Raw genomic sequence first — 21283 nt, forward strand, 5'->3', positions numbered from 1 at the left:
TTGGTGAAGAGTATATGAAGAACTGTTTGGCTACTATCATTATTATTATTACTTATTATTATTATTAGTAGTAGTAGTAGTTGTAGTAGAAGTAGTAGTAGTATAAATGAGAAATAATTTCCAGAGGAAAACAGTTGTTGCAAATTAATGATCTTTGAAAAGTCATAAACTTTTTAGAAGCTTTTAAGATCACCACTAACCCTGCATACAATGAAGGTCATTCAAAAAAAAAAAAATCAGAGAACAAAAATCTGCTTTTTCCCCCCCTCCTCACAGCCACCAAGCAAAGTCCTTTCTAGCATCTTGGGAAAGAGCAATCTTCAGTTTGCAGGAATGAGCATAATGTTGAATATCTCCACCAGCAGCTTAAATCTAATGAATCCAGATACAAAACAGGTGAGTATAACTTCTGTATTAACTTGTGAGGCTTTTGATGAACAGCCTGCTGCACAATTATTAGCTGTCTGCCAAGTACTCGGTTGCTCAAAATTATTCCTCAATAATGTCATAAAATGAATGAACTCAAAATATAATCATAGTGGAAGTCAGTTTATTTCACTATTCAACACAGCTTTGATAAATTGTTTTCTTCTTGCCATGTTTCAGGCAGATTGGTTTTGCTCTTAAAAGACCTGTGATGTGAAATACCATTATATGGTTGTGGGAGTTCTTATTGAATAAAATGACAAACTTTCAGAGTCATAAAAGGGGTGTGCTTGGAGCAACAACTAAAATACTGAATGTGTGTCCCCAATTTTGTTGTTTTCTTCCCATTTAGAGTCTTAAAGGGCAAACTGTTCCTGAGGTGCTGCCAAAAATACAGCCTCAGGGATTTTGCAGTGCAGTGAAAGGCCAGTCTTTTAGAGAGACAAGGCAGCCTTTTTAAAGTAGCTCATTTCTTCTTCTTCACTGTGCTGAAGGTACAGACAGACTTTGGGGAATCACTGCAGTGGTTTGTGAATCATGTATGAGATGAGAAAAATCCTTGCTCAGGGTATATATAAAAAGGAAGCAGACAGACATGCGTAGCCACTGCTGTGCTATTTGCTGTGAGCCACATATTGCATTAGGGCATGCAACTTTCTGCCCAGATACAGAGAGTAAAGAAGTAAAATTCCTACTGATGCCTTCGGGGCCTCAGGGTTAGAAAGTAAGAAAGAATATATATACCATTTATTAAAAAGCTTGCTGTTCGTTACTATGTTTTCATTCGTATATCTTCATTCTTATCCTTATTTAGAAAGCATCAAAATCCCCTGCAGTGAGCACTGAGACTGGGGGAGCAGGGCTGTGACTGGCTGCAGTAGTCTGTAGCCTTACTATGGAATATGAACAGCAGTGCTATTCATAAGGACAGTTACTCCCCATCGGAAGCATAAGAACGTGATGTTAATTAGCTCTACCAAGGAAGTGCCAGACCCTGAAAGTCAGCTTGTCATCAGCCAATGCTAGGGCAGAAATGTAGTTAAACTCATTTATTTCGAAGAGTCATCCTCTACATGTTTTGCCTTTTCTCTGAATTGACAAAACTGTTCATCTTCCTCTTATATCATTCTTTTTGAGGAATAGTAGACTCTTCTGGGTGCTGCAGGCCTGGAAAATGTCTGGTTTCTCAGAGATCCCTGGTCTGGCTGTGGCCTCCTCTTTTTCTTGTTTCTGCCAAGGATTTGATTTGCAGCTAAGCATGGCCCAGCAGCTTTGCCCTTTGAGGCCCCACACAGGAGGATGGCTGCAACTTCTGTAATAGTGTCTTTTTCCCGGCAGATCTGAGAGGAAAGAAAAGACAAGCCAGGGTTGTTGGCCCTTGTGGTAGAAGGAAAGCAACTGCATGTACCCCTGCACAACAGTTCACAAAGTGAACATATTGGGCAGGGATGAGCGGAACATGATTTTGTTTTGCTTATTTCTTTAAAATGAAGGTTGGCATAGATTAAAAGGTTTCTGAGCTGTATGCCAACATTAGTGAATTGCTTTATATTTTAAGCAATGCAAGGCATTGATAGTTTGCTGTATCTCTTTTCAGCATTTTGATATTGGTAGAGATGAGATGGGGAATACCCCAACTTCAAAATAAATTAGCTGTGGAATTAAAAAAAACACCTGACTTGAACTAATGGTTTCAAGCACTTTTCAGCTTCCTTAAAATTTGGAAAAAATTAGTTTAGCGACAGTCTGAAATAATTTTTCTTTTACATGCTAAAATAGAAGATTAGGTTATTTGCACACATCAAGATAGTGATAATATGAAATTGTGTAACGAAACTTCACTACTTTAGTTCTATTGTTGGGATAATCTACATTCTCTATGTATTCTCTGTACTACATATTCAATTTTTACTTCTTTAAGAGAAGGAAATCCTCACTGCTGAGTAGCAGAGCACTAATTTACAGGCGTACTCTTAAAAACTAACCACATCTTTGGAGGATGTTGTGGGACAAGCAGGGCTATTGAAAATGAAGTGCTCTTTACATGAAAGAAACACTACAAATAGTAGTCATCTCTCTCTGACTTAGTGAAGCAGCAAGATTCAGGGAAAGTTCTGTCAGATTTTTTTCTTTCCAAGGAAGGCAGTGGATAGTTCATGTCTTTAAGAAGCAGGTTAGGGAAAACAGCACAGAGGATAGTTTTCTAGCCTATTTTATTTTTTCCAGAATGGTTTGTTGTATGTGGCTCCCTCTCCAAAGTGAAGAACCAAGATCTTAATTCTTATTGTCAGATGCTCTGAGGCACTTAACAGCGGCCTGTCCCATCCCAGATGAATCCCTTGGCATGGCTTCTGTGACTCAAATATCAAGTGAAAGTTTCTTTCAAATGACCTTTTCTTTCTTGGTTGTTACATTATTTCATTATTAAAAGATTTTGTACGTTGATTCTCAGAATAGCAGAGATGTTCTGCTTTTATTAGAGGTTCAGGACAAATTGTCTTTTCCCAGAGAAATATCATATTAGTTCAAATTGTACATAAGCAATTTGAATTTCAAATGCCCTGGAGTGTGCCTGTGAATTTGTCCACAATACTACGCTGCATCTAGATTCAAAATTCTGTTTGCATATTGTAAACATGTTGATGTTTGAAACATAAAATGACAGATTAGGTATTGGATGCAATGTTAGGAATCTTAGCTGGTGTAGAGGTTGGCATGGCTTCATTGATTTCACCAGAGTGGCATCAGCAGAAAAATAGTTTGATGAATCGGGCCTTTTGTTTCATTCATCATTATCTGTAATAAAGAAAGTGAGTTTTAGCAGATTAAAATTTCTCCAAAGACACTTTCCGACAGGTCTGTATGATTTACTAGAGTTCTGAGTACATTTAGCAATCTTGCAGTATCCTGATATATTTTAAAGAACACCGGAACAGAAACATTTATCCTTAAGTTTGTTTATATTATCATGCTGCTCTTTGAAGTCCCTGTAGGTAATTTTGATCTTGATTTTGGATTTTCACCAGCATACAAGCAAAAAACTGAAATCAGAATAGCAGACTGTAAGAAACCCATCTGACTCACACTTATTCTTTCTGATCCATACAGATCATAGCAAATCACCATATGCAATCCATCTCCTTTGCGTCTGGAGGTGATCCGGTAAGCATTTCTGTAAAGCCTTCTCCCACACAGAAACTGCTTTACGAGGGCCGTGTGATAAAATTTAAAGCACATCTTACTAAAAGAAAAATACAACCACAACTCAGCTCCTGTTTCTTCTTTCATAAATTTTTCTTGATTGTTGCCATCAAGCTCTGTTTGAGGGGAGTGGCTGACAAGCGTTCACGGATCCTCCCCTTTGGATGACTGTAACAAAAACTATCAAGGGGCTGTAAGCATTCGTATAGTAACTGATAAGCAGGGCTTTGTTTTTCAGTGTAATGTAGAATAGTTATATGGGCATTGTATGGATTTTTATCCTGTTATTTATCTTGTACTTTTTACAGTAGTAGAATATGTTGCAGCTATATTTATAGTATTTATAGTAATGCGTGCTTCCCTTTTTTTTTTTTTTTTTTTTCTTCTCAAATGCAAGTGTAAATTGAGAAGACTGTGCTAAATTCTGCCTGCAGGTATATTTGCTACAGTCATGCAGGTTGAAGGCAGACTTTCAGGAAAAGCACAGATTTTTCTCTTCTGTTTTGCAAAGCTTTTAGATACACCTACAAATTTTATTAATTTAGATCAAAGGGCAGATTCCTGCTTATTGTGCTTTTCCTTATTTTTATAACCTGTTCATCCAAAGGTATATTAATAAATGGGCTTCAAAAGTATTTGTCATTCAGGAAGCAATGGGGGAAATATAAATTAGTGACAGAGCTCTTACCTAAGAGGTTTGAAAGCTTTTAAACTTAGATTAATTGAATGGGTACCTTTTTCTCCATCATGTGATTATCTGTCATATATCAGTCATGTACTACAAGTAAGGCAATTTCTAGCCTGCTTTGTGAGTTAATTCTCTCAGTTAACTCTGCTAAGGTGAAGGTGCTTGGTGCTTTCTCTGTTCATTGTGTTTTTGTCAGAAAGCATAAAGACAAATTCTAGTCTTAGTGTAGCTTCACTGAGCTCAGTACAATTGCAGAAGGGAAAAGGACACAATATCACAATAATTTGGGGAACAAAAAATGGATCAACAGCAGCTTGGAAACACAACAGATTGCAATGGATGCTGTAAATGAACAATTCCTGAAGTGGGCAGAGGAGTGATTAGCACAGTTCCCTGCCTCCATAAGAAGATTCTTTGCTACCCATCTGCCATCCCAAATGCTAGGTCCTGGAAACACCATTTCACACTGCCCACTGATGAAATGATTTAACAGGAAAGAGGAACAGCAGTAGAGTTCTGGATTTGGAGTAAACAAGCTCTTCCAAATGTTTTAAAGAGATAAAAATCTCACTGAGTCAGTGAGCTACCAGAGAAATAAAATTGCATGGTGCAAGGGAGCCTACAAGGTACAGTGAAATTATGAATTTGTGTTCCCAGTAAGACTACTGCGTGAATTCATTCTGGTATTGGGATGAAGAAAATAGGTATGAGTATCTAATATTTTTCTACAAGCTTATCTCTGGTCTAGTAAGGAACAACTTTAACTCAAAAGTTTGTGCAAAAAGCAGCTAGTTCCTTTGTCCTGGGTGCATGTCGAAGATGACAAAATGCAAGTCTGTGATTTAGCTCTCAGATTTATTTACTCATCAGAGAGCTATCTAGACATAACTTTCATCAGCCCTTAATGATTTCTACTTGGTAGTGGACTGCCACCACCAAACTGCATCTCCCAACCATAGCTGGCCTCCAGACCATCAATGTATCTCCTTATATGGCTTTTAAATTGGTTGGAGAAAGGCCATGGTGACCTAGGAAACTAGATATGTGCCCATGTTTCTTCAGGAAGTGATTCCCTTATTTTGAAGTTATTTTGGAATTTGGTTTACTAGGAGGTGAGTCTATCACTTCTCTACCCTGTCAACCTTTCTGCTCTGGATATCTGCCTCCCATTTGTCATAGCAGTTAGCTTTACCACCTTCCTCCCACTCCCTTACCATTAATTATATTATTCAAAATATAACCCCTGGATAAGTGTTCCACAGTCCTGGAGAATGGCTTGAATATATACTTCTGCATTATTTCCCTTTGCAATGAGTCAGTTTCTGGCTGTGTCAGAATATGGGAGCTTAAAAACCTCTGTACCAAATCCTTTTATGTTCCATTTCAGAACCATTTTATTTCACTTCCAAGGCTGTGCTCTCAATCCACTTTAGCTCTATTCAGCCCCTCCTATGATACTCTAAACAATTTTTCTCCATAGTAAAGTCAGGTGGCTGTTTCCAGGCTGCCAGAGAAGACATCTGTTTTTTGGAGATATCTGCTGAAATTTTGGAGTGGAGGATGCCATAAAGTCTAATAAGGCAGGTCTCTCAGAGGTCCCTGAAGGCAGTAGTTTTTCAGTTTCAGCAATACCTCCAAATTTTAACACTGCAATGTAATGTCTTCAGGCTGAAAATTATAGCTCATTCATACCTGTTTTCAGTTCTTGAATGTCAAGGATCACTTTCCTGCATCAGCCGAGTCCTGTATAGTTTTTTGGATGAGGGTCTTCTAACTTAGCCACACTGAAATGTGCCTGCTTTAGGTCCTTAATGGTTTGTCATAGTCAGCTTGAATCTCAGAGCTTTAAATGAAATAAGGAGTAGGTGTTTTCAGACTGTCACACCCACGCTAGCTATGAGATAGATCTATGATTTACTCAGGCATAAATGTATCCATTAGCTATGCCTGAAGTAGTAAATGAATTGATCTGTGGCCCATTTTCTAGTCTTTCTGGCCCTGAAATAAATAACACAGTGCAATTTGCACCCACACATTCACTCTCTTCCCTCATAGTGGTCTCTTGGAATTGATGCCAAGCATGTGCTGGTCCCTCAGAGAATTTCAGGGCATGCTGTGAGAAACAGTACAGTGAGACATGGGCTCTGTATTATTTGCTACTATAGACATAGTCACCTTTGTTTTCCCCTTACTTGTTGATATGCATCCTTATTTCCACTGTGGTCACTGCCCGGACACTGTGCCACAGGATCTGTAAGAAATTATGAGACAAAGTGGTAGAGCTGTGCTTTTTCAACAGACCAGCCTCCCTGCTGCTGTGTCTGGGTGCCTTCCAACGATGCATTAACTGACATGGTCACACATCTGTCACTAGAGCCCATGACTGTGCTGCATTCTTTCCCTTGCTCCCTCCTTAGGAAGGAAATTATGTAGACATTCAGTACAGTGACTTGTTTTGTGTGGCTGGTGGTGGTTGTGTGCTTGCACTAGAAAAAGCTGTGCTGAAGAAGTCTATCTTTTAACTGAAGATTGATATTTGTTATGATGTTAGATCTTGTCAGAATTGGCAATGATTTTGGATCAGTCACCTGAAAAGGCTTTGGGTACGCAGTCAGCTGTAATGTATCCTGTATATCCCTTGGGTTTAGCCTACCTGACTCGCCAGGCATTGTCAGGGAATACCAGATCTAACCAGGACTTCCTGATTGCATCAAGGCAACATAGCATTTTTCAGATATATCAGCAGGCCTAAGTGTTTCCCGGAAACCCAGGCCTTTCTGTTTAATCTGCATAAGAATAGACGTCTGCACCATTTGTGCACAGGAGCATAGGAGTGGCCGGAGAGGAAGAAAAAAATTCCCACAGGAAGATGTCTGTGTGCTCTTGCCAGAAAATCCACCAGGCAACAGGTGTGGCAGGGAGCAGCCCAAGGGCTGGGGAGGGCATGCAGGGATCCTGCCTGTCAGAGCCAAGCAGTGGCTGAGCACCTCTGTGCCATATGGCACTGTAGTCAGTAAAGGAAGCACCTGCTTGTCACACACGAATAAATGCCATTGCTCAGTATTTCTGAGGAGTAACGCTGTTACTGCCACAGAACCAGATGATTATTCATGTTATGAACCAAAATCTCTGGGTAGTTTGAAGATAAGGACTTGTAATTCTATTCCCTCCTAAATGAGGCCTGGGCAAAATCCTACTGAGTTTGTTTGATTGATAGAAGAGGTTAAAGTTCTGCTGGATTGGATCACATTCTGTAAAAAAGAAAGTGGTAAAAGGAAATGAGTACCAAAACCCATAAACTTTTATATTTGATTTAAGTAATATGCATCTGTAGAGCAAAATATGCATTTGTGGCTCTGCCCAAAGGACTGTACATACTCTGGACTGTGATCTTTTGCTGTAATCAGTGCAAATATGCTTTTGCATTCATTGTAGATGTCTTAATTTTTTGACAGGATACTTCAGACTATATTGCATATGTAGCTAAGGATCCTGTTAATCGTAGAGGTAAGTTATAAATATCTATTTGGTGTCTGTATTTCCTTTGAGAAACACTACTTATTCATGGTTTAAGTCAGATAACACCCCCCCCCCCCCCCCCCCCCCCGAAAAACATTTATGTGGAATGTAGCCCAATCAAAGGATGGCCTTTGACAGAGCCATGGAAGGATTGTGTAGCAATAAGAAGCAGCAGTTTGTTTCTCAAGCTTGGAATAAATAGGTCTTGCCTCTAGTTCATACCCAAATAACACTTTGACTCTCTTCATCTCCTAAATCAAACACTTGCCTTACTTGGCTGTGTAAGCTTCTAGGCAACAGCCAAGTCTTACCTACACCCAATCGCTGTGCAAGAGCTAAGTGGTCTTCTGATTAAGTCAGCTGATGAGGCAGCTGTATCTGTTAGGTCTTCCCAGTACATGCCTAAGTCTTCCTGGCAGAATCAGATTCTTTATCAAATAACTAGCTTTACAGCCAGCTTGCTGTAATTCTCTTTCTCAGTAGTTTTGTTCAAGGTTGTATTGCTTTAGTAGCAATCAGTCATAGACTGGGCCCTGCTTGTTGATTGTGTTCACTGGGTCTTAATGCAACATACAAAGCATTTTGTAATGTACCTGAGAATCTGTTTACTATTCATAGATCATAGAGAGAGAAGAACAGACTATCTCCAAAAAAAGAGAAAAGACATTAAGTATTTCCAATAGGAAGTACTTCTTCTTTCTGGAGAATTCAGACACTTTAACTCCAAAATGCTAATCCTGCAAATCCTCAACTGTCCACCTTACCATCAGCACAACTGACCCAGTAGCTCCCATATGCAGTCATCTTTAATGATACCTGTAGAATCTGCTGTGCCCATGTGCAGAGATGTCCAGACTTGAGGGTATTGGCTCGTAAATAATACCTGCACCAAGCATACAAATATGCTGAACATAAGTGAAATACCTAGAGAACTTAAAGGGAACGGGAGGTAGGGAATAGTCCAGTTCTTTGCAATGCTTGTTGCATTACAATATCGTGTTGGAGAGGCTCCAGTGTCAGACTGTGGAATGCATGGTGCAGAGCTGCTCTCCAGCCCACCTCCTTTAGCAGCAGCTTTCCTCTAAATCCAAGCCTGATTTAGCTGTTCTGAGAGATCTCAGTCAGTGTAGGGACTAGCACTGTAGACCAAATATTTTCTCTGTAGGGTTTGGAGGAGCCCTGTGCTCTGTCTTCTGTCATGTTCCTTCTGCACTATGCTCTTCCTGTACTATGTTCCTTCTATCTTACATCCTTAGCTTCCTGTGACTGTTCCTTGTTGAGCTAGGCTATCCTAAACTGAGACATCATCTGAGCACCTGATATTGTTGTCCTCCTTTTGTTTATTCAGGTCAAGTAATTTCTTAGTTTTCTTTATAAAAAGATTGACTGTGTAGCATTCCAGCTGCAGTGCACATCCTCCATCCTCCAGATAATTTCTGTACCTCCTTCCTTCATTTTCCTGCAGCTCTTTTAAAAAGGTATATGATATCTGCATAACAGGGGCTGTCACTATAGCACAGAATGCACCTTCCTATTTTTTCTTCCTTTTCTCCTCTTCATCAGATGGTTCCTTCTAAGCCATTTTTGCTGCAGTGAAGCACTGTTACCTCTCGTGAAATTCTTTCATGCTGTGATCTTTAAGCCTTCAGCATTATGGCTTTCCTATGGGTGCTTTTCCCCAGTTGTCTGTATACAGCAGTGCTTTGCAGATCAGTGACTTTGTATGTCACCTCTATTAAAACACATTCTTTAAAAGGGTCTAATTTTCCAAGGGACCTGAATTGCCCTCTTTTACCACCACTTGCCATTCTGTCATTTTTTGTGTTGTCTGCAAATTACTTTAAAAGGGGATTTGTCTTTACCTCTGTATTTGGTGAAAATGTTACTGCTGCTGTTACTGATGCTACCCTATCACCAATGCTGTAGTATAGCTTGCATATCAGACTCATTTCTTCATAAGGATGGAAAAGCTATCTTCGTGCTTTGCATTCTGGATCTAGCAAGCTCAAGGCTGTCTATTTTCTGCTGTAACATTCACAAGAAATCATCTCTGCATGAGCCAAACCTTCTCATCCTTTTACAAGAAGCGTATCTCCTACCTGCTGAAAGTCCATTCACGTATCCAAGGAAACAGGTTACTCATTATGTCACCTACTGAAACTACTTAATGACTCATGCTTCATTTCAGCTCCAGAAAGGTTTAGCAGTGAGCAATATCGCCTCCTTAAATTTGCACTCTAGTTATGGAGTGAAAACATTTTAGCTTTGTTTGGCCTAACTACTTTTGGACCACGTTTCCAGAGATAAATGTGCACCTTCCATGGGGGCTGATTGTTTGATGCCAATAGCAGTGTTGCAGAGGTCATAGAAAAACAAATGTCTCAGTGCTAGTCAGGGATGTCTGCCTCTGTCTTTGGACACGTGGAGGTCCTGTTTTTGTCTGCTGAATCCACTTTCAACATGTAGCTAGGGGCAGTTTCCCTGGACGAGGCATTTCAGCTTGATAGCTGGCACAGCAGAAGCTCTAAGGTGAGAAGAGAACACCACTGTATCTGCTTGGCACTGTCACTGGTGCCATCTCATGCTGAATGAGGTGGTGGTGGTGGTGCTGCTGCTGCTGAGGAAGAGACAGCAGACATTCCATACTAGCAACTGCAGGTTTCTTGGCCCTTTTTCTGGCCTCTCCAGAAGTCTATCCAATATTTCAGCCTCTGAAAAACTAATATCTACACCTACTTCATCTCCCTGTATTACTTCAGCTAAATGTCACGACCAACCCTTATTTGTAGGACACTGGCATCCAATGCACTTGGTTCCAGTGAGCTGGACACTGGGCATGTACTAAAATGCAGTTTTTCAGCTGAGGAGCTTATATTCAGCTTATTAAAGCGGTTAGGGATGAACAAATCGGTAGCTTTGAGCAAGAACACACTTTCCTGTGGCAGGACTTGGAAAAGAACCAGTTTGAAATCCAGTCCAGGCTCTAGCCAGTAGACAATATGCTTGTCCAATTCTGAGTATGGAAAATTAACTCACCTTGGCTTCTTTGGATATCACTGAGATGTTGTTCATTGAGATCTTTAGCTTCCACCTCTTAGCACCCATCTGTGTTCTCGCAGTGTTGAATTGTGGGAACTCCACAAGTTCACCTCTTTATGTTTTCACATATGATGAGACCTCCAAGCCATTCTCTGATTTAAAACCAGGACAGATATATCTGCTCAGACAGCCAATAAAGGCTTCTCAGTCTTTATAGGAAGAGAGTTTGTGTTGCTATCCTCCCCCTTTACTGCCACAGTGGGTTCAGAGAAGTTGCACATGGGGAAGTGCTGGAGCTAATCAGGTTGCTGGCTCTGCACTCCTCAGCAGCCCTGCAGTTTGCTGGGAGTGTCTCCATGCAAACAAACAGGAAAAGGCTCTAACCTCTGTATTCCTGGAATAAGACCAGGGCTCATTATCTAGGAAGTATCTGCGGACACTGCTCCTCCCTCAGACTGTAATTTGGAAAAAGAGAGCAGCTTGTGAACTCGCAGTGATTAGACATAAAAGTCAAGTAATTAAACTGAGGAAAACAAAAAAAAGCTTTTATTGTTATTACCATCTATTAATATTTGTGTAATTTCAATTTAAAGCTTAGAATTTTTACATAATCTATTGCATTCAGGTAACAACAAGTGGAATTTTATGAGTTTTTTTCCTGTTCGTGGGCTTGTTAAAATAGCAGAACAGATTAGGGCCCTTGTCTCTTGCAGTTACACATCAGTCCAATTTTATGTAACCTTTAAAAAGTTGTGATTGCCTGAAATTCACTGTATCAGCATTGGGGTTTATTGAAATGTGCACATCACTAATAGAGCAACTAACCTTGACAGTGTAGGTGTTTTGTCATAGGTCATTGCATCCCAGCATGACATAAACAGTGATTTGCATGTGTCAATCTTTTTCATTTAGCTTGTCATATACTGGAATGCTGTGATGGCCTGGCCCAGGATGTCATCAGCACCATAGGGCAAGCGTTCGAGCTTCGATTTAAGCAGTACTTGCAGTGCCCCTCTAAGACACCTACTTTATCTGATAGGTGAGTGCAGTCACAGAAGACAGGTAAAGGACCTTCTTTAGCTTTCAATTTATTTGATAAAATGTGGACAACGTTGCTGGGCACAGACAGGACCTGAATATTTAAAAATCATTTCTGCTGTATTAGCGAAACAGTGTTACAGTGTTTACCTAATGAACATGGAAGAAGTACAATCAATTTAAGATGGGCTAGATATGGATTTCACAATGATGTTGAAATGATCACGTGTTTTGTGCTATTGTTAGTAGGCAGAGATGGATGGCCAAGAATGGTTGTTATTTGTGCCATTTCCTCATTACTGTCACAGCAGCTGTGTCAGTTTAGATGGAGTAGGTCAGACTGCTGGGATTCCAAAATGACTAATGATGTTCCAGTATTTCTCATATTAGGGTGATGTTTCTAGGAATGTGATGTATTGCAGGGAGGTTTGACTGCATTGATATCTGGAGGATACAAACTCTCCTTGTGTGTGTTCAAAAGACTGGGATATAGCATTTTGTTTTCTTTAGAGACATGGATTGCTATGTGCTTACTAACATTATTAGAAACCCCAGTGAACTTTTGCCCTCTGTAATCTCTTATATCAGAGCAAAACTGGTTATATAGGGAATATACAACGCTACTATCCTAATCTGGAAACATGCATTTTATTCACATCTCTTGACTTTGTGAGGTTCTTGCAGAATTACACTGGTGATAGAGCAGTCATAACTAAAGACAAAGATTTAGAGCCCATCAGTCGATCAAGTCATAGTATTACAAGTGCTATTTTAAGATTAGATAAAGTTTTTTTTTTAAATGCAGTTTATAATGGTCTTTAAAACCAAGTTAAAACACACTCTTCTCAGCATAAAGAATTTGGTACTTTGCAAAGGAGGTTTATGTCAGTTTGTCTAAAAAGAGAAGATTTGACACATGATCCATCATTGCTTCCTGACTTAGAGTGGCGGCTGAGGAGTCCCTACAATATGCAGTAGTGATCCCCTGACAGGCAGTCTTAACCCGCTGAAAGTCTCTGTAAGTGCTTTACAAGTAAGAGGCAAAAGAAAGCACTCTCTTTCTTTTAGGATGCAGAGTTTTGAGGACCCATGGACGGAGGAAGATAACGAGGCAACAGAGCATCCCTATTACAACAACATCCCAAATAAAATACCTCCCCCTGGCGGATTCCTTGATGCCAGGCTCAAAACAAGGCTTCTCACGGCTGCAGACACAGCTCAGGTCAGTATAATTTCATTTCTACCCTCCTGCTGATTGATCCAAAATTTTTAAAAGACACGTGTTTTATAGTGGATACCTTTGGAGTGTCTGTAATTCACAACCCTTCCTGTGTGGCCAGTTTCCATCTGAATGGCCATTGCAGATTGAGGGGGGCAACACATTAGGCAGGTTCAGAACAAATTAAAGGAGGTGAAATCCTCATGGTATTAAAAGATTAACTGGGTTCAAGGAACAGAAATCCACTGGGGGCTACTACATTTGCAGAAACCATGTCTGCTTCAGAGAGTATCAAATAGTGCACTTTAAGTGGGAATGATTTAATGCAGAATCATTTAAACAATCTAGTGCAGCCATTACTAACAGTTCATTATGTTAATGACTTGGGAGTGATCAGTATTCAGCCAAGTTCCTAGGTAGGTTTTCCACCTCATGTTGAACTAAGGTCAGCGTGAATATTTCTACCAGCACTCCTGTTGGAAGTTTGACTGCAGTATCAATGTAGACCCCAAGAGGTGTTTTCAGATCCAGCATAACTTTGCTTAAATCCAGAGGGGTCCTGTCTGTAGCCAACATGCTTCCCTCAGTCCCCAAGTCCCCTCGTCCCCTGGTACCAACGTGAATCTTTCAGCTTATGGTGTTGGGGCTCTCTCTGGTCCCACATGTGTTTGTGCGGAACACTTCATCCAGTAACAGGTTGACTCACTACCTGAGCACAAACTAAAGAAATTATGCATCATTTGGTATCATAGGGGGTCACTAAAAGCAGAAACCAGGGAAGAACACCTGAAGGTCACTGGTAATATCTTACTCTTAAACAAATGCATTTGGAATATATATATATTCTGAAATTATGATGAATTGGAAAGGAAGAGTGAGGGTACACAAAATACATTCAAAGAAATTGGCAGAGCCACTTGTAATGTGTGCATTACAATTTTACTACTCTTATTTTATTATTATTATTATTATTTAAAATTTAAATTTTAAAATACAATTATATTGCAAGAATTGCATTTTAAAGGCAATTTAAAAACTCCTTGCACACGTGTCCATTCTAGTCTGCATCAGGAATGGAAGGAGAGCAAATTTATTATCAGAGCCATCACTTAGGAGAAGAATTCAGTGAAGAATGGCATCACGGGCCTGTTAAACAAGGTGAGTTTTGCTACTTTTAGCTGTAATACTGCAGGTGGTCTTGAAGGGCAAAGCATGTGAAAGTCTAGTGCCTCAAAGCCTTAAGGCAATGAGCAAAACTTGGTTGATATGTTCCCTTTGTCTGAGTTTTAGTGTTGATACCAGTGAAAAGCATTTGATAATTACCTCTGGATAAATTCTTAAATGCAGGTCTTCATGAAATATTTTCTTCTGTAGAGCAGTTAATGGATAGAATTACCCAGACTTTCAGCTTTCTAACTTTCTATATCTTAAAACCCATGTCTCCTGCATGATCTGTTCTGAAAATGTGGTATGCACACTAGGGTATGCAAAATAGAATTTTTAAATGAAAAGCCTAAATGAAAAGTTTAATTCAAAATGTGAAGCGGTTTTCTCTACTCAACAAATAGCAAGTAGTGTATAATGTTCCTTTTGTTGTCTTTCAATTTCAAGTAATTTCAAAACCCATATAAAGATTTCACCCCATCCAGCTTTATCTGATAACTTTACTGTGTTTCTAGGGACACTTTTGTTCAAAGGCCAGAATATATTCCCTATTGTTAATATGTACACATTTGAGGATTTTATACCTTCTCCCTCTCTCATGACTCCCCAACAGAATATAATTTTTGAAATTTACAATCTTTATTTTCAAAGATTTCCTTTCCTCCTGGGAAATAGCCCCACCATACCTTCATTGAAACACAGTTCTGAATTCATTAATTTACACTTTTCTACTAGATCCAACAATTATTGACTTTATATCTCCCGATCCAGGAAATTTTAAACCTGTGGTGATGTGGTATGATGATAATTGGTCAACACTGTTCTGCTGATTACACAAAAATGTCTTGACTTTTCTAGGATCTCTGGATATTTGTAGTATGTCAGAAGAGAAATCAGAAGTAGCACCAACTGGAGAGCTGCCAATATATGTAAACACCCAGCATATAAATAGAGAAGATCTATTGGCACTTCAGGCAGATGCTGAAAGTGCCTTCTGTGGAACAGCAGAGGATGCTCTAGCAAGTAGCCCAGGAAAGGATCTGTTTGACATGAGTGAGTTCCCTTCCTATTTGCTTCCTTTCTAATGAGTGACCAAATATGTTTATGCATCAGTTCTGTATTAAAAAAAAAAAAGAAAAAAAAAGTTTTCAAAATTTACTGTTCCTGGTGTAATTATGGTGAATTTTAATATCCATTGTGGTTTCATATTGGACTGAACTAAAATAAGAGTGGCTGAAGACTTGGAGCTAGTCTGTATAACATCTGAGTTAAGGTTAGTTGCAGTCCATGTTGTCCTTGACATCACAGGCAATTATGTCAGAAGAAAATTAATCAGGAAGCTTGCCATATGAGAAAGTAAAGGAGGGTGATGTGAAGTAAAGTATGGATGGGTGGAAAATTGTCTTCAGCCTGTCCTGTGAGTATGTTGCGAGGAAGTCAATGCATATAGGAAAAGCTTTGTGCTGCAAGAAATGTAGCATGGAAATTAAAGTACTGACTTACCTCTTACTCTGGATAGGCCTACTGCCCTATCTGTTCCAACTTTGAAGGCAGCTTTTCCTAGATCAGAATCATCACCACAGCTGCAAAACCACAGCTAAAGCATCAGACATAGTTTGGTAGTGGTGCTACTAATACACATTGTTTTCAGCCTTGAGAAGATTCACAAGATTTACTATTTCTTCACATAAGATGAAGAAATAGTAAAAGCATTTGATGCACAGAAAAATTTCTTGGGTTTTTTTACTCTTCCTACTTCAAATAAATTGCTTATCCATGCTGTATTTAGTTCAGTTCACATAATTAAAAGGCAGTGAGGCAAAACAGTTGGTACCTAAAAAATGATTTTTAAAATAAAGTATCTACATTTCTGTTATCTTAGTGTAGGAAAAAACTATTTTCCTGGCACATTTTTGCTGAGATATGGCTCTATTTCCACAGCTCAGTGAGGTGTTCAAGTGAAAGAAAAGAGGAAGGAAGAAAGGGGAGAGAGTATCTATCTGTGAATATAGATCAGAAAGGAGAAAAATCTGCTGTTTGAAATCAGGGACGTTAGCTGTTATCAGCCTTTAGAATATCAGAGAAAAGTAGTATTAGAAAATATGCCAATTAGCCTTAAGATGGTGGTTTGTTGAGATAAACATATGTTGGACTCCGTGCAGACTATGGTATAGTGCAGACATTTGTAAACTACTGTTAATAGCTGGCTGAGATATCGAAAAATGGTGACAGCACAATATTTTTCCTTTTTCTTTGAGCTAAACTAGCCTCTGTGGCTCCATGCAAACAGGGCTTTGTACTCCTTGCATCTGAACAATCTGTTCAGAGGTGGTGTATCACTTCACTGTGCTGCTCTCCAGATGTCCTTTTGTAAGCCTAGGGGCACAGAACAACATTTCTTTTTGATATGTACTGGTGGGCCAGATGAAGGTCTTGCAATAGCAAATAGCTTCCAAGAGGTCAGTACAACATGTAACAAAGCACCCTATGCACCCTCTTTGCTATTTCTGTAAGATTGTTGGGATCCATAATGACACTTTTTCTACTCAACCCTAGAGTTGCACTGAGTTCAGGACTTAGCTGAGGTTTAAAATATGCTTCCTCAAGGCTGGTTTTAACTAGGCAAATGGTGTTAAATGTGTTAACCTGTGTCTGTTTTGTGAAGTTCTCTTCCTGGATGGAGGCTAGGAGTAGGCTGAGTGGTGAGGGTGAATGTTCCCTACTAGACATAGCCTTGGGCTGGAGACTCAGTAATGGATAATTTTTAAATGAATGACTTGTTTGAACAGAGACCAGATATGAGTATAATTACGTTAGGTACCCCTATTATGTAATTTATTTGAAATTAAACTGTCTGAAATACCTAGAAAGACTGAAGGAAAGATTTGCCTGCTACCAGATTGTATAAATACAGCTGTTGACAATAGCCACTAGTGAAATAAACCAGTACCTTTCAAAAAATCCTGCCAAGGTTCAGCCTGATTTTTATCAGTATCATTCTGTGCATAATATATATTTTAAACACATTACACTCCTCAGTCTTAATATATTATATAAATCAGTAAGTCTATTAGTGTATCTTCCCTTATTTTTTTCATAAACAGAAGTGGTTGTAATGCAAAACAAATCCAATTTAAAATGACCAGAAAGTAACTATTTGGCTATGTGATTTACATCTTAATGATCCTGCTCTTGTTACTATTTTCATAACAAGGACCATTTGAAGATGCTCTCAAGAATCAAGCATCTGAGGCTATGTTGAAGAAACCCACCTCCACGGGATGCACCAGTCCTCCTTTATCCAGAGTAGCTGTCCGGACTGAAGCTGAGGAGCTGAGTGCAGAGCCATGGTATCAAGGAGAGATGAGCAGGAAAGAAGCAGAACAGCTATTAAAGAAATGTGGAGATTTCCTTGTGAGGAAGAGTACCACAAATCCTGGCTCCTATGTGCTGACAGGCATGCACAAAGGACAAGCCAAGCACCTTCTTTTGGTGGACCCAGAAGGAACTGTAAGCACTGACTTCTCACTAACAGATGAGGTTTCTGATTCTACTCATTTTCTCTAAATGCCTTTAATCTTCTCTACAGCTTATTCACACCTTACCATAAGCACCACTTCATATCTCTGATATGCCATCACATCTCTAATTCTCTCCCTGATGCATAGCAGAAGACCTAGCAGCACATGATTTCTGCACATTGCAGGGAGCCTTAGGGACCTGATTCCCAAGCAAGTTAACACTTTGACCACTGTTGCGGTCTTGGTCAAAAGTGCAGCTAAGCCTCTTCAGCATTCTTGCTAAAGGAAGGAGGTTTGGCTAGCCTCCTTGGCTTCTCTTGTTACCTGGGATATGGACCAGGCCCTCTGTGTTTCTCTGCATGTGTGCCCAGGAGAGAATTGGGGTGAACCTGTTCCATTTCTTTGCTGCAAATAGACTCCCTCAGCTGGTGAAGGGACTGTCCCCACAGCAGGATGGAGGGGGCAAGGGAGCTCTAGTTTTCTGTAGCTGTCCTGTCCTGCTTCTGCGGAGGCATAAACTCTTCAGAGAGATTGAAATCACTGTCATGAGCTTTATTCCTGGCTCCTGGTAGCTGCAAACAGGTAACTTCTTTTCCTGGTTACCTAAAGGACAACTTTAGGTAACCAGCCCCAAGGTAAGTGAGAAACTCCCATAAAGGAGTTGGCCTGTTGACATCTGAGCTGAGAAAGCTGTGGCAGGATCACATCAGTCCTGCAGAGTCCCTGTTGCAGTGGTGAGGAGCATCCATGGTACTTGTTGCAATTAGTTACATTTGCCGCATGAGGCCAGTCAAAGAATGATTTTGCACTTTTGAGGTGCCAGTTGCCTAGTCCTGGGTTTGGTGGGTGGCTTAATGCCTCTTGAGGGGCAGCCTTCTTTGCTAAAATTTGCCAACAGTTTTGTGACTCATGCAACAAGGTAGCCTAATTCTCTTTTCCTCATGAACCCACAAAGAGCTGTTACAGGCTACTGCATGGGAAACACTGCTGTGTGACCTGGCAAGTGCAGGAATGCTGTGTCCCACTCTGCTGCAGTGCTGACTGGCTTGGAATACTCAGGTCCTGGGATGGCTTCCAGGGCATTTTTTTCCTGTGCAGGTTGGAGAGGCTCCCCCATCTTTGCTGCTCTACCTCTAGTGCATCTCTAATTTGCTGACCTCCTTGGTTAGGCACCTGCTTGTTGTCTGCACCTATCCTTCCCACAGCCTGCTTGTATCATCATGGCCCAAATGGCTCTGAGACGCCTGGCTCAGGAGGCACTGTTCCAGAACACTGATTTTATGCAACTGTGGTTGCTTACAGACAGCTGTGCTGTCTGTACGATTTGTGGGATCTTGACACAGCTTCTGAGCAGCCCTATTTGCAACTTGTCAAAGTGGAGAATCATCAATAACATGCCAGTCTGCGGCCAGCCGCCACAGCGTGCCAGCGGCTTGCGTTTCATCTGCATGGTCTCAGCGGGATTGTGCTTGAAGACTGATTCACACAAAGGCTGCCTGAAAATTATTTCACACACAGTACCCAGCGACATGTAACAGGTCTTAAGGGTGTTTCTCAGAGCAGAGTTAACTGTCCAGTTGCTTCTGCTCTCATCCAGCTAACAGAAGAGTAAAACTAGGAAAAAGAGATCCCTCATTCAGACAATGGATGTTTAAAATGGAGGATTGCAGGATTTTTCTACATTTAGAATTAGACCTCTGGTGATGGTAGAGTGTCTAACTTACGGTAAGAACATCTCAGAATACAGATAAGTAAAGTTAGTGCTTTTTTAAAGATATCTTTTCATTTTAACATTATAGTTTAATTTTAGAGACAGTGACATTTCAAAGCAGAATGCTTCAGAAATTGGGAGAGCCTTTTGGTTTCCTTCAGTGATATAACTATGTGTAGACTGACCAGAAAGCATCATATACCATCAAACTTATTTGTTTTCTTTTTTTTTTTTTAATCCTGTGACATACTGTGTTAAACTTCTAGCAATTTTTACAGAACTTAATGTTGAAACTGGACTATTTCAGGAGAGGTGTCCAGCACAGCATAAGACGACTTTTGAAAGTTTTAACACAAGTTTTTCTCTCTTCTTGAGAGTAGATCAAGGAAAATAGACAACATTTCATAGTCAGAGCAGTGCTCACAGGTGTTTGATTGAGGCAGTGTAGAGCCAGCCCTACACAAAGCTTTAGTGCAACATGCTTGCTTGAGGTGTACCTGTGCTCTGCTGTAGCAGTTGTATGCCTAACTCATTTGCAAAATAGGAACGAAATGTTTTGTGGACATGTGGCTAAATGATTAGAGATTGCTTTGTAACATAGATTTGTTTTTGGGTTCAGATAATTTTGACTGTTTTATCCTGCAATATCAGTTTCCTCCTGTCATGGATGGAATATTGCATACCAGCAGGATGCTGCTACAGAGGGCTGGCATGTGGGTTGGAAAAATGGTTTTTCCTGCCCTGAAGTGTTTCAGTTCTGAAGGCATGGGGATGTATGTGCAGCATAGGACAAACCCAAGCTAAGCACATATGGTGGATGGATCACTTTCTAGGAAGGGAATTTTTGAGTAGTGAAAGAAGAAAAGCACAAAAATGCTGAAGTGTACAAAGAAGCTGTTTTCTGACATGTCTGGCATGATAGCTCTTTCTAATTAAAAAGGTACAAACATCTCAAAGAAGTAGGTAGTCCTTTGAAGAAGAAAAATCTGACTTACAGTGAAACAAAATCATGAAGAGATGTTTTCAAGCAGACCTATTCAGAAAGAGTGATAAGAGTAGGCTGGTCCATGGAACTGCATGCAAAGTATCTATTTGGTGAAAATAGGGGGAGTGAGAGAGAAAACAGAAGCCACACTGCATAAGCGCAAAATTTCCACCAATTCTGATGGAAGAGAGACCAGTTTCTAAAATATGATTTTGTCATTTTATTCTTTGATAATTTTAGTTTTAAGGAAAGTACCTTACTCTTTAATCTGTCTTCTTGCATCTTTTTTTTGAAGGTTCGTACAAAAGATCGTGTCTTTGACAGCATAAGTCATCTCATCAACTATCACCTTGAGAATAATTTGCCTATAGTTTCTTCAGTGAGTGAACTCTGCCTGCAACAGCCTGCTGAAAGAAAACACTGACTCCAGATAACTATTTTAGTTATTGCAACTTGCAAGCTATAACTCATAGAAATTGAAGATTTGAAAGGAAAATGTACATTAAAAACCCCCCACATATTCACATACATTTCACAAGTATGTTTTATTTAAGTTTAAGAGGCCCCATTTCATATGGTCCACTTGAACATTTTCAATGCTTTATGTGACAGGAAATCACATCAGAAGCCTTTCTTAAAAGTAATTTCAACAAAATTGTTCAGATTCTCTAATGTGAATGTTGATAGTGTATATACACATTATATATAAAAATACAGTATATATTTATATTTTTCCAGTCAGTCTGTTGACAGTATAAAACTATCTTCTGTG

General features: G+C 39.8%; 1 protein-coding gene across 1 annotated transcript in view; it reads left to right on the forward strand.

Annotated features, from left to right (window-relative positions):
• Positions 1 to 21024, forward strand: part of SHC3 (SHC adaptor protein 3) — a 51358-nt gene extending 30334 nt beyond the window's left edge. Inside the window, exons 4-12 of the mRNA XM_058823585.1 lie at positions 277 to 396; positions 3535 to 3588; positions 7771 to 7822; positions 11786 to 11912; positions 12980 to 13133; positions 14192 to 14288; positions 15153 to 15347; positions 17509 to 17804; positions 20807 to 21024. Coding sequence (XP_058679568.1) covers positions 277 to 396; positions 3535 to 3588; positions 7771 to 7822; positions 11786 to 11912; positions 12980 to 13133; positions 14192 to 14288; positions 15153 to 15347; positions 17509 to 17804; positions 20807 to 20935 — 1224 coding nt within the window. The 3' untranslated portion in view covers positions 20936 to 21024. The remainder of the gene's footprint in view (positions 1 to 276; positions 397 to 3534; positions 3589 to 7770; positions 7823 to 11785; positions 11913 to 12979; positions 13134 to 14191; positions 14289 to 15152; positions 15348 to 17508; positions 17805 to 20806) is intronic.
• Positions 21025 to 21283: the final 259 nt, after the last annotated feature.

Source organism: Ammospiza caudacuta, chromosome Z (genome assembly GCF_027887145.1).
Source record: "Ammospiza caudacuta isolate bAmmCau1 chromosome Z, bAmmCau1.pri, whole genome shotgun sequence".
Taxonomy (NCBI): Eukaryota; Metazoa; Chordata; class Aves; order Passeriformes; family Passerellidae; genus Ammospiza; species Ammospiza caudacuta.